The following is a 13,530-nucleotide window of genomic DNA, read 5'->3' as shown; positions in this document are numbered from 1 at the left end:
ATAAGTGTAGCCCGTCTAGTGTTAGTACATGTAATTCTGCTATGCAATATATAACAAAAATACAAGCATTTAGGGTATAATCAGTTAGGAAAGGTATTGCTGGAACAATAATGGCAAAAGTTCAGTTGCTCCCTTAACTGTGGTGGTCCATGCTTGGATTCATTGACCATCACTCTCCTTAGTCCTTGCCAATAAAAGAACTTATAAAACAATCCACATTACGACAAGAATCAAAGTTTAGCCTTAATCTTTGTGCTCTAGTGATTGATTAACTCATTAAACACAATTGAAAAGAGGTGTCTAGGCATGTGTTATTAGCAGATAACATTGTCTGAGTGGAGGAGACAAAAAAATGCATAAATACCATAAGCGGATACGGCAGCCTAGTTATGGTAAGGATACAGCAGCCTAGTTATGGGATGTCTTGAAGAAGAGATCATGCCTCTTTTGGAAGTTTCTATAACCAGAATAGGATACTTCCTAATCTGGTCTTAGCAAAGTTTCCTAATGTTTGTGTATATTGTTTCCGTTTGTAAATATGTAGCTTTCCTTTCTTTGTATCTTCTTTGTTTCCTTTCTTGTATTCATTCTCCCTCCATAAAAGAGGGCCGCGTACATCCTTTGATAATTAAGCAAAGAAGTATTTTTCTACAAATACTAAGCTCAAATTATAGAATGACACCTTAAAATCCAAAGGCTGTAAAATCCAAGGGATTCATGTTGAGCAAGTAAAAAATCAAATGTATGAAATGTAGGTTTGGTAAACACAAATGGGTGGATGATGCTGTAATGAGTCTTGAAAATCAAGTTATTGGTAAGAAAAAATTAGTATAGATATCCCAAATAAATTGTTCAAAAAATGAGGAAGATTATCAAGTGTCACGAATTGGGAAGAAAACTAAATGTATATTTTATTCATTCTGTCCAGATTTATATATATACAGAAAACTAGCCAATCTACAATAGGAAACTCTTAATTAGAAATTTCCTCCAATGGAGATAATCCCTAAGTGATTTACAGAACCTACCAAATTTGTACACCTAATCATCTATTTAAACATCAGAAAATAATTCAAAAACAGCTTGATTGACAGCCCTTCAACTTGCCAAAATAACTCCTGTAAATCTGCTTCAATCAATCTGTTATATGATTGACACTCACTCTCAAGCTAGTGAATAGATATTGTTCATTTCCAGCTTGGAAATTAATGTCTAAAATTGAAGATTGCTGATTCCTTTTGTAGAGAGCTGGAGGCACATATGGAGTACAAAGCAGACCGTTGTCCAGTTTTTCCTTGATAAAGTGTTTGTTAATTTCTCTATGTTTTGTTTGATCATATTGCATGGGATTATGTGCTATACTAATGGCTGACTTCTTGTCACAGTAGAGCTCAATTCTTAAGTCTTCCAAGATAACCTTTAGCTATAGTAATTCACATATACCCTATGCCATAGCTCGGAATTCAGATTCAAAACTCAATCTCGCCATAGCATTTTATTTCTTGCTTCTCCATGTGACTAAATTCCCTCCAACAAAGGTGCAATATCCAGAAGTAGATATTTTGTTTGTCATTGAACTTGCATGGTTAGCATCAGTATAAGCTTTGAGTGCAATCTTAGCATGCTTCTCGAATAATATTCCTTTCCTTGGAGTCCCTAATAGTGCAATATTCTGTAGACCGCCTTATGCATAAACTAACTCACAACGCTCAATGCATAGGAAGTGTCTAGGCGTGTGTGGGATAGATAGATCAGTCAACCAACAAGCTCTCTATTTGTTGCTTTGTCACCCTCAGCTTCCCTAAGTATGTGGTTCTGATCTATAGGTGAATTAGCCGGTTTGCATGCCAACTTCCTTGTATCCCTTAAGAGATCAGTAATGTACTTTTGTCGAGAAATAAAAATCCCCATCTTGGAACGTGCCACCTCAATTCCTGGGAAGTACTTAAGATTTCCGATCTCTTTGACTTCAAATTCCTTCTTTAAGTGTTGTCCTAGACTCTGCCTCTCTTGTTGATCATTCCTAGTCACTATTATGTCATCCATGTATACAATGAGGGTTGTGACTCCCTCTGAGCCTGAATGTTTGATGAATAAAGTGTGGTCTCCTTGACTTTGTTTGTAACCCATATTTACCATTACTTTAGTAAACCTCCCAAACCAAGCCCTAGGCGAATGTTTCAAACCATACAATGCTTTCTTAAGCTTGCACACCTTATTAGGAGCTATGTTTCTAGTGTACCCAGGTGCAATCTCCATATATATTTCTTTCTCAAGGTCTCCATGTAAAAAGGCATTTTTTACATCAAACTATTGTAGTGGTCAATCAAAATTTGCAACTAAGGACAATAGAATTCTTATCGTATTCATCTTTGCTACTGGAGCAAATGTTTCTTGGTAGTCTATTCCATACGTCTGTGTGTACCCTTTTGCTACTAGCCTTACTTTGTACCTATCTAAAGTCCCTTCCGCTTTGTACTTCACCGTGTATACCCACTTGCACCCTACTGGTTTCTTCCCTTTGGGTAGTTCTACAACTACACATGTTTTGTTTTCCTCTAAGGCCTGCATTTCAACAATCATAGCATTTTTCCAATTTTCACATGTTAAAGCCTCAAAAAAGGTATTAGGAATTGACACAATGTTTAAATTTGTTAGGAAGCATTTATGACAAGGAGAAAATCTCACAAATGACACAAATTCTAAAAGTGTGGGTACCTTGGTTGTTTTGTACATTCCCTAGTTCCCTTCCTTATGGCAATAGGCAAGTCCAATTCAGGTGTAGACTGAGAGGGATCAGAGGGTATTACCTCATTCTCGGGATCTGGTTCTGATGCTTGAACTTGCCTTGGTCTAGGAGCTAGATTCTTCCTTCTTGAATAAGCTTGAGGAAATTTGTTATCAGAAGCATCCCCATTCCCCCCAACTAAGGATGCATTTTCCAGTTCAGATTCAGGCTGAGCATCAAGTTGAGGATCACAAGGTTCAAAAAGCTCGGGTTGTTGAAGTTCAAGGTTAGGAGAAGAAGTCGGCTAGGAAAAGGTGTTCTAATTCCAGGTAGGTCTAGTAGAAAAAAATCCTTATCTTCCACAAGTATTGTCTCCCTCTGAAGATAAGGTTGTGTAAAGTAGGATGTTGTCCCATCAAATGTGACATCAGCCAAAATGAAGAATTTTCTGGTTGATGGATGATAGCATTTATAGCCCTCTTGGGTTGAAGAATATCCCACAAAGATAGTTTTGAGAGCTCTTGGATCCAATTTCCTCAATTTTGACCATGAATATGAACAGAGGAGACACACCCAAATGTGAACGAAATGATTAGTGATGTTAAGATGTGGGTAAAAGTGTGATAGTACTCCCATAGGGCTTTGGAGAATCAATACTCGACAGCAAAATTATGACACAAGGAAGGAAGGAGATCTCAGTTTCACCTCATTTGTGTCATCATTTTTAAGATACATTGTTACTTTTGACTGGTCTCCAAAATTCCTTAAAACATTGAATCTTCTCATTACTGAGAGAATTCTTGTAAGAATCATAACTCCTAGGAGACTTCCCAAGGCTGCTACAATGCCTGTAGCTTGTAGCTTCTGCTTTGACCTGTAATAGTAGTCAATAAGGATCGAACACTGGGACATGTCTTTGTTAATTGTAATTTTGGAGGTTGAGCAATCATAGTTCTTATATTCAAAATCATGTCATGATCTTATATTCAAAATCTTGTCATGCAGAACATGCATGGTGTCCAACTCTCTTCTTGTCTCCATCTTATTGAAAGAGAAATCAACACCTCTCTTTTTAGCACATATGTCATGCTCTCTTGAAACACCTGCTTCAGTGTCCATCTTTGCTAAAACTAGTTTGCACCTTCTGAAATTTGGCTTGCATCTTCTAAATTGACAGCAATACTATCATACTGTTCAGGATCAAAATCTTTTACATCAGCAGTAAGATATCCACCTGCTGGTGCTGTCTTCACTTTCTTGTTGCTTCATTTAACCAAAGTTAAGGACTCCTCAATTCTTAATAATCAAAGGCAATGGAACAATATTCTTAAGAACTCCAATATCAAGTCCATTCCTCACAAGATTCCAATCCTAGACACTAGCTAATCCTTCAGTCAATGGACTAGTCACTAAGGGTAACGTGATGGTCTTGGCTTTCTCTGTCACTTCATCAAATACTTCCTCATTTTCCTCTTGCAACCTCTCAGAAGGTGCATCATGAGTTATTATTTCTTCTTCTAATTTCCCAATCACTGCAGTAGAATTGACCTCAACACTGCTAGTTTTAGAAATTGATTGAGCCTATATCTCATTGTGAAAAACTGGGTCAATTTTAGATCCTTAGGATATGGATGAGTTTATCTCCAGCTCTAGAAAATCCCTGTTGCCTCCTTTCATTCCTATCCTTTGATTGACTGCATCAATCATCTCTTATTATGGACTTCTGAAAATATCATCTGGAACATCCTCATCAAAAACTTCCTTCTCAAAAGAATTAGGTTGTCCCTTTGAAATCTTCTTTTGTCCAGACATCTTGGATCAAACCTCCTAGATTACTGTTATTGTTGTCAACATTGTTGTTACAATCATCTTTCTTGTCAATACTGCCTAAATTAGAATGCCTTTTCTACTCAAAATCGGAGGTAAGCAGTGAATCATTTTTTCATAATCTTGACTTCTCCTTAGACTGCTTCATTTTAAGAAATTCCTGAGGCTGTAATGCTTCATTAACAACGTTCTTCTTATCATTGTTTTCTTCCTTAGACATTCCAAAATCCTTTTTCGTAATAACAGTTTTATCCCTTTGAGTTGAACACTGAGATTTGACAATGTAATTTTGATTCCATGGACTGTTATTGGAATGCTGATTACATGGACGAGTAAGGCACGGACCTTCGACTGAAACAAGATCTAATCCATTTCTTCAAGGAGAGTACGGATTTCCACCATTCATAGGATCTGGTCGCTTCCTTATAATCTTTGAATCATAACATTCTCTAGAAAGCAAAGAAGCAGGTAGTTTAACCTAATTCTATCTAGCAATCATTATCATGAAATTTGGCATGTGTTCGCAAAGTTGCCTGTCAACTTTATCGAGTAAACCTCTTACTTTCGCGCGAAGTTGGTTGTGCATCTAATTGATCGTGTTATCAAGCTTCATCTCCATTGTTGTCATCGATCGAGTCTAGATCTGAGGCCAAGGCTCACAGCTCTGAACAATCTCCTGAAAATCGATTGATTTTGAAATAGCCGCTACTATTCCCCCATTCCACCTTAATCGCTACTTTAAATTCCATAAGCCTAATCCGCTACACAACTCTGAATAGCTTACTCTCAGTTTCACTGAATCACCTTAATCACTTGCAGCTACATAGATCCAGTTGCTTTGGAATAATAGCCAAAATTGCCTGGGATTGCTTCGCCTTTACACGCCTTCAAATCTGAATGCACACTACAACAGCCTCGGAAAACAACCACGAATCAACCCGCTCTAAGGCTTTCAAAAGTAGAACCTGACTCAAAAGTAGGCGAAGTTGAAGGTCTCGAAACAAGAGTTTTGTACTGTATAGCCTGAATCTGCTTTGGAACTTGCTTTTGTGAGTCGTCAAAATTCCGCCAGAAACTGTCAGTCTAGATCGCAGTCAAAATCGCCTACTCAACTTCCTGAATCGTCTCCTACGACTCAATCAGTTGTGAGAATTGCTAAGGTTTAACAGAATTGCAGCCAAGAACTGTTGACTTTAATACCAACTTGTTATGTACCTAGGGTTTTGATAGGAAGATGGACGAATCTGAGGGACATAGAATAGGAAGTAAGGGGGAAAATCAGAAGAAATGAGGGAGATATTCAAACAAAACAACAAGAGAGGGAGCGATCAGAGAGAAATTAGAGGGAGATCGAGTGAGAATTGAGAGAGAGGAATTAGAAATTCTGTTTATCAATCAACATATCCTCCGAAACAGTCTTCAGTAGCTTTATATAGCTACTCTACAAAAAATAACAAACTAACATAAAAAATACAACTAGAGGAAAGTACAAGTAAAATAGTCTAATTACTATTTTACCCCTAGCAAACCCTAGGGTCTTAAGATTTAGATGTATAGGATCAATCATCCAAAAAGATGGAGAGAATAATGAGAGTGTTACTGATAAGTTATGGTAGGAAGGCTAAAATGGACAAGTCATTCTGTGGTTTATATGATAGTAAGATTTCATTAAAGCTAAAGGAAAAATTATACAAGAATTACAAGACCATCTTTATTGCATAGCACAAATGTTGGGCAAAAAAGCAACATGTCCAAAATACAACCATATGGAAATGGTGATGTTAAGATGGATGGGGATAAGAAAAGATAAAATTAGAAATGAAATTATTCATAATAAGGTCTGAGTATTTCCTATTGAAGATAAAAAACGTGAGACATGATTAACATGGTTTGCTCATATTAAAGAAAGACCAACAGAGGCTTTTGTAAGGAGAGCAGATGGAATGAAACAATTATTTAGTAAAAGAGGTAGAGGAAGATCAAGAAAAACTTAGTGGTAGACTTTGTGCAGTTAGTTATAAGGGCTTTATAAAAGATAAAGTCATAGATAGAGAGGGTTGGTAAGCTAAAATTCATGTAGTCAACCCCACAGTGGAAGATTAAGGCTTGACATGTTGTTTGCTGGTTATATATAAAATAATACCTTAACTTAGTTTAAAGATGCTAAGGTGGATGTGCAACCATACAAGAAAATACAAAATGAAAATAAGATCATCCATAATAAGGTTGGATTGGCATCAATTAAGATGGTTTAGGAATGTAAAAAATGACTAATAGGAGTTTTAACAAGGAGAGTGCACAAAAAAGATGAAATTTGTAGTGAAGGTGTTTGGATAAAAAAACAAAGAAAATTTGGTGAAAAACTCTAGGGCATGAAATGGAATATAACAGCCTTATAGAAGACATGGTTGTGGATAGAGGTGATTGAACAACTAGAATCTATGTAACCAATACAAGTAATAATAGGATTAAAGTTTAGCATTGTTGTTAAAGTAAAAAACAAAATGAACAAAGAAAGTCATGGTGTGCCCACACATTGTTGCCAACTATCCATATTGATAGTATCCCTCTTGTTACTACCAGAAACGACAGCTCATGTCTTGGCCAAAGCTTAGGAGAACAAGAGATTGTGCAAATTAATGTCATGTCGACCAGCATCGATGCCATTTAGTGGAAACAACTAAGAAAGATCCAGAAACTCACACTGGAATTTTAAAATTGTGTGATTTGTAAGTGTGTCAAACTATTAATTTTCAAGCTCTTAAGTCAGATAAATAGGACTAGAACACGCTTTCATATATTATAACTCGGCAATTCATCCACTACCTTGTCTTGACACCAGAAATTGTCACTAGAAAATTATCAATTATACCAATTAACAACAAAGTTTCTGAATTATTTCCAATTTCAAAAAAGTTGGTGCACCAGGAAAGCAAAATCTCTCACCTGCTGAGCTCTGAAAACAAGACTCTGAAGCATGCGTTGGTAATTTTCAGGTTCTTCAGTCATCATTCTCTGCATAACCCAACCTTATCAGCTTGTGCCACCATGCAAGTAATGATAAATTTTGAATGGACAAAGGAGTCCTTTTACCTTCAAAAGAAAAGTTGAGGAGTAATATGCCACCCTTGAGTCCGTATCATCTAACAGTTCCCTGACAGAGACTCAACGTTCAATGTTGTTTGGCATTTCTTTAACTACAAAGTTACCTAATGAATAAGAAGCATGGAACTGTCACGTTACCTAAAAAAATCCTCTCCACCAACTTCTTGAAAAGCGGCTGGATCTGCAGTGCATTTACCAATTAGAAGTAAAAGAAGAGTGGCCCGTATATCTGACGTGGCACCAGGGAGGTTTCCTCTTCCTTTGCTACCAACAGAGACACCCAATGCAATATTGTCTGTTGCTGCTCCAGCAAGTTGAATCAAAGGCCAATAAAATAAAGCTGCAGGAACACGTGCAACCAACTGCATGGGGACAATGGCCTGTCCGCAAAGAAGTAATGCAGCCATTGATCCAGTCTCACAAATTGGAGCGTCATCTTTGTGACCAAATCTGCTCTTCATATCTTCAATAGATCCTTCCCGGGATAGCTTCTCTTGCTGAGGGAAACTTTCTTCTGCATCAGCTGTGTTATTTCCATCCATGTATCTAAAGACCTTATCATCATGCATTGTATCTCTAAATGGTGTAGCAGTTGTAGGGACTTTCAGGCACAATTGAGAAAATAGGATGTCACACATCTGTTTAGGAACAGAAAAAAATGTCGGATTAAGGGGAATGTTAAAGTTCAAGAAATGCTTGGTAACAAATGACATGCAAACAGTTAACTCTTTCAGAAGACACATGAAAGACAGTGGCATGTTTAGGATTATGGCCAACTAAAAACCTTGATGCCCCTACTACATTACATTGTTAATAAACCCGATCTTCAATGAAGTGAGCCAAAGAAATGGGGGGCAGCAGGGGGCTAAATTTAGATTTGAGATCATGTTTGGTTTGAGGAAATCCTTACATATTTATGCAAGCATTAATACATGAAGATATGAGGTACTGCTACTTTATGTTTGTCCCCTTAAATGCCTATTCTCTACCATGTTAATCCTTCAGCTGTTCTCAAAATTAAGCACAACATTTCTCATAGGTATTAAGCTACTGGTCTAGTGAATGACACTGCCTAAGATTATATTATGACAAAGTACAATACGCTAGACACCCTTCAGCTTTAGGGTGAATACACTAGCCTTAATCCCAGTAGGCGGCTTCTACTAAATACACCACCACCCACTTAATAGAAATTACATTTACAATTGTAGAAGAGATTAATATTGAGTAGCTTGATGTACATGTTATAGTTTAGATGTAATTAGTTATGCAGTTATAATTGTATTAGTTAAGTTGTTGAGGCTGCTGTTGCAAATTGCAACAGGTTGTTATTAGGGATAGCTGGTTCATATATATAATAATATATATATATATATCCAGTTATGCCTCATTTCTGTTGAGATTGATTAATTCATTTTATCTGAATTCGTTCTATGACTTCTTCTTTGTTACTTTTCTGTTCACACCTTGAAGCTCTTGCTTCAACAATCCCCACTTCAGAAAACTTGCAAAAAATTTTCCCTTGCTGGCAATAGCCCAGTAGCTGGTTTATTTAATGTCAGCCAGTTAGGCAGGGATGCCAATGGCCTTAGAGATGGAGGCATGCGAGGAGTAGCAGATGGCTTGGCCTTGAGGTAGGTAGTTCTTGTGTGTGTGGCTAGGGTGGCCACAATTGAGAGAGAGAGAGAGAGAGGGGGGGGGGGGGGGGGTTGTGGGGAGAGAAATTGCATGTATTTACTACTTAATATATGTATTATGTAATTTTAAAATTGATTTATATTGATGTTTTACTAAATAAATCAAATAAAAGAGCTGTGTTCAAACCAACTTTAAGAAGATAAATGGTAAAATGGCAGTCACCTTAAAGCATTAGTTAAATTCATGCCAGACTCTCTAACAAGAAGCTCAGCGAAACTTCTCATAGGTGAAAAGTATTCTTTAATGTGAAATATCATGAGTGGACTAGTGTGATTTACTCCATCACATAAAATATAAAGAGAACTTGCTAACAAGGATCCTTGAATGCCTGTAAACCCCCAACTTAAAAAGTACCCTTAGTAGCACTAATTTGGAAGTGAGCAAACAAAAAAATAACCCTAATTTGAAGGCCATCCCATTTGGTATTCTGTGAGATATTTGGTGCCAGATTTATTTGCAAGCTCTTGAGCTATTCTGTGAGATTTTTGTTTTTAAGGGAATCAATCTCGTTTCATTTCTTCACAGCTTAGAGAAATTTCCTTTTTGCCTTGTAAGACTTTTTTGAGTTTTGATGATGAACTATCTCTGAAAGTAGCTCCTTTTGGCTCTTCATACAGGGTCCTCCTCTCTTAATAAGGGGCTCATTATCTTAATATAGAGTGATTATCAGAGAAAAAAATGAAAGGCAGTCTAGGATCTGGAAAGGAAATACCTTCAAAATATTGATACGGTCAGTTTCATTTATCTGAGCCACCAAGGACAAGGCACTGCTCATAGTGTCTATCACTACATTTGCTTTCTCAAGGCGACTGCTGTCTGGCAGATCTCCAGCATGTTCACCGGTGCTTGATTGTTGCAGCTCATTCTCAACTAGTAAAGTTTTGAACCTCATAAGAAGCTTCTCTAGAACAAATAAGAAGCCCCACCTGATGATACTGTTTTTTGACTTCAGAAGCCCACACATAAGCCAAATCGGTAATGGAACATCTAAATCTACCAAATAATCATTAACACCAGCAAGGGAAATTTTCTGCTGCAAGTTTCTAATATTGGACAATACACTCACATCCTTTTCTGCACTAATTTCTGCTATCAACAAATCCCCCAACCACACATACCCATTCTGGCGACAAATAAGTCTTTCTGAATGAATAAGAGAATGTAAAGTTGCCCATGATAGCTTCACTTTCATTCCAACACTGTGTCCCACGACTCCATTGTCAATGCTTTTCATAGACTTGTAAGATTTTGTTATTTGTATCATCTGTGTGAATTCTTTGTCCAAATGAGTAAATGAACTTATAAATGAGTCAAGCTTCTCAGTAATCTTCTCCAAAAGCTGCAGGAATGATGGGGAAAATAAGTGAGATAAAGAAGAATTTCAGACTAGAGAATTACGAAGACAAATATCTAACAGACCACTAATGTCAAACAAATATCTTTCAACTTTCTCTTTCAAAGGATAGAGCAATAATTCACAGTACAAATGAAGACAAAAAAACCATAGAACAATAGCAACAACATACCAAACTTTAATCCCAGTAGGTGTGGTCAAAAACATGAATTTTAGCTCAGTAATCATCTCTATGTATGAATATATAGTCTACAAGATTATTAAAACCCATGTTATGCCTAGTAGTGTGACACCGAGTTTTTCTCAATCTTCCTCTACCTCCTTTACTAGAGATTTCTTCTATTCCATCCATTACTCTCATAGGAGCATCTGTTGGACTTCTTCGCACATGATCAAACTATCTTAATCACGTCTCAAGCATCATATCCATGAAAAGGAAAGAGAAACTAAAAGAAAAGATCTTCAGATACATCTCTTTTAAATGTATAGGCCTCCAATAATTTTGATCACAATCAAATCAAAGGATTTATGGCTAGACAAACAATTAGAACAGTTTTAGAGCTCACCCAAGATGAACTAATGCAGGGAGTTTATTAGAACAATAAAATTCAGAATATGGTAAAGTAGCTACTGGCACCAATATTTGAACTGGGGAAAAAGGACTTGCAGTCCCCCACCGTACCACTCAGCCATGTTGTCAGAAGGATTCAAAATAGAGGAAAAGTTTCCGAATCAGTCAGGCACTTGGATTTAAATTAAAAGAACACGCACGCATGCACAAGATTCAATTTAGCACTTTCAATCATAGAACAGAACTAGGTACATCCAATCCAAGAAAAAGCTGCATTCAGTTAATTACCTTAAAAAAGGACAAGAAAGCTTTACAGGTAGGTCTGGATAATAGCAACATAAATTTCAGTATAAAGGAAATTTTGCCTAACTTAGCCCCAAAAAAGAACATTTTCTTATTGGAGGCATAACACAGCTTTTAAATAGTGATGAACTTGTGCCATTAGGTAATCATATAATTATCTACAGATGCAGCACCAAGAGATATACAGGAATGATATTTAGTACAGCCCTGCGTTAAATTTTTAAGTTAGCACAATAACAGCACAAAGCCTCCTGTGAGTTAACAGTTGCCACTTGATCACATGCAAGTAGTATGCTCATTTCAAATGTTATGGAGGAGATAATCCATGACCCAAGACGTTGATTTAGAATTTGCAACCAGCTGGAGATTACATCCAATCTCTAGGGTCCTTTCGAAGAAATGTAACCACATTTCTAATTTATAAAATAAAAATGAAGCCTTTATTCTGCACTTAAACTTGACTATTCAATAGTTACTTTTAACTAAACAACGAGCCACAGACTTTATGCCAAGGTATCATATATGTATAGAAAATATAGAAAAACAACCATATATAAGTGGCTTGCTTGTTAATTTTTCTCATAACAATAAATGATAGTGCTATTTTATCTTAAAACAATATTATAAATTTGTAAAGTCATAAGCAAAATAAATTGGTTGTTCAAACTGAAATATTGAAGAAAATGACAAGGGGAAGAGACAAAAGGTCTAAGCATAAAAGCACTAAGAAATATATCTAATTGTCTTCTAACTCTTTTTTCTAACAAATATATAAAACTCTGCTTCACATGAAATAAAATTGCTTAAACCATGGTAAGCCACCAATTTATTTATTTATTTTTGTTGGGAATTATAAGCCATATGTTTGAATGTATAAACAAAAATTTTGATCTCCCTGTTGCCACAGAACTCCAAGCTGGAGGGAATAACACCACTCAGTTCAAAGTGCATGATTTCTCAAAACACCAAGGTTAGCATAATTTAAAATAAAGTGCAGGCATAACAAAAAATTTAGAGAATTACATTATTCAGACGATCACTGTTGGGATACGTAGACAGTGCAGCAGAAACTGATCTTCTCAAGAGCTCTCCAATTCCCTCTAAACCAAGCTTCACAGATATATAAAAAGCCTCAGGAGCATCAGCAACCATAAGCAGAGTAGCAATAGGTCGAATCTCATCATCACTATATTCTGATAACCCAGTGGACATGCATGCCTCATTTATTAGATGTGAAACATAGTCAAAAAGCACTTGATACAGATTTCTCCTTTCTTCCCTTGAGTTTGAGAGCACCAACTGCATTGGCAAAATCACAAAATGAGAGACATAAAAAGGCTATGGACAAGTGCAAGAAACTGAAAACAAGCTGGTTATCTACAAAACAATATGAGAAGATTTATTTTCACAAATGAAGTTCAAAATATTTAAGGTGCAAAAAATAAAGTGTCCTTTGTGGCTTTCCTAATCTTCTTCCTCCTTTTTCTGCATACTATTGCTAGGGTTTTTACTGTCTGTCTCTACCACATACTCCCATACTACCTGACATTGGTTGTGTTGAATAGTATAAGTGAGGATATTAGTGTATAATATACCATTTGTACATATACTCTTGTATTATACGTTAGAGGTAGAAATACATAATATTTTATTATTTTACACATATCAGAGCCTCTTTCTAAACCCTAACCGGTAACCAATAATGCCGCCATTGTCGATCTTACCAAGGCCATCCACCAACCATGCATCTCAATCTTCTATCGACATTTTCATCGTGCATCTCAATCGCACTCTTGTTCGTGACTCATCTGTTGTGAATTCTCCTTGCACAATTTTCAGGTCGCAATCAGGGTTTCAGATCGCAATTGGGGTTTTGGACTTCTTCTAGTTAGCAAACCTCTCTATTTCAGTTCACAACTTCAGCTTTGCTTTGTACCTCTTGAT

At 36.6% G+C, this 13,530-nt stretch overlaps 1 protein-coding gene across 3 annotated transcripts in view; it reads right to left on the bottom strand.

The window, feature by feature from the left end:
* The window catches only part of LOC127796757 (uncharacterized), a 60,410-nt gene that overhangs the window by 2,891 nt on the left and 43,989 nt on the right, over positions 1-13,530 (bottom strand). For all 3 annotated transcript variants that reach the window (XM_052329124.1, XM_052329125.1, XM_052329126.1), the window contains 5 exons: positions 12,610-12,885; positions 10,071-10,697; positions 7,799-8,298; positions 7,649-7,709; positions 7,502-7,570 (listed from right to left, as the gene is read on the bottom strand). In XM_052329124.1, the coding sequence (XP_052185084.1) occupies positions 7,502-7,570; positions 7,649-7,709; positions 7,799-8,298; positions 10,071-10,697; positions 12,610-12,885 (1,533 nt within the window). The remainder of the gene's footprint in view (positions 1-7,501; positions 7,571-7,648; positions 7,710-7,798; positions 8,299-10,070; positions 10,698-12,609; positions 12,886-13,530) is intronic.

Source organism: Diospyros lotus, chromosome 3 (genome assembly GCF_014633365.1).
Source record: "Diospyros lotus cultivar Yz01 chromosome 3, ASM1463336v1, whole genome shotgun sequence".
Classification (NCBI taxonomy): domain Eukaryota; kingdom Viridiplantae; phylum Streptophyta; class Magnoliopsida; order Ericales; family Ebenaceae; genus Diospyros; species Diospyros lotus.
This window is presented reverse-complemented; position numbering and strand designations above follow the sequence as displayed.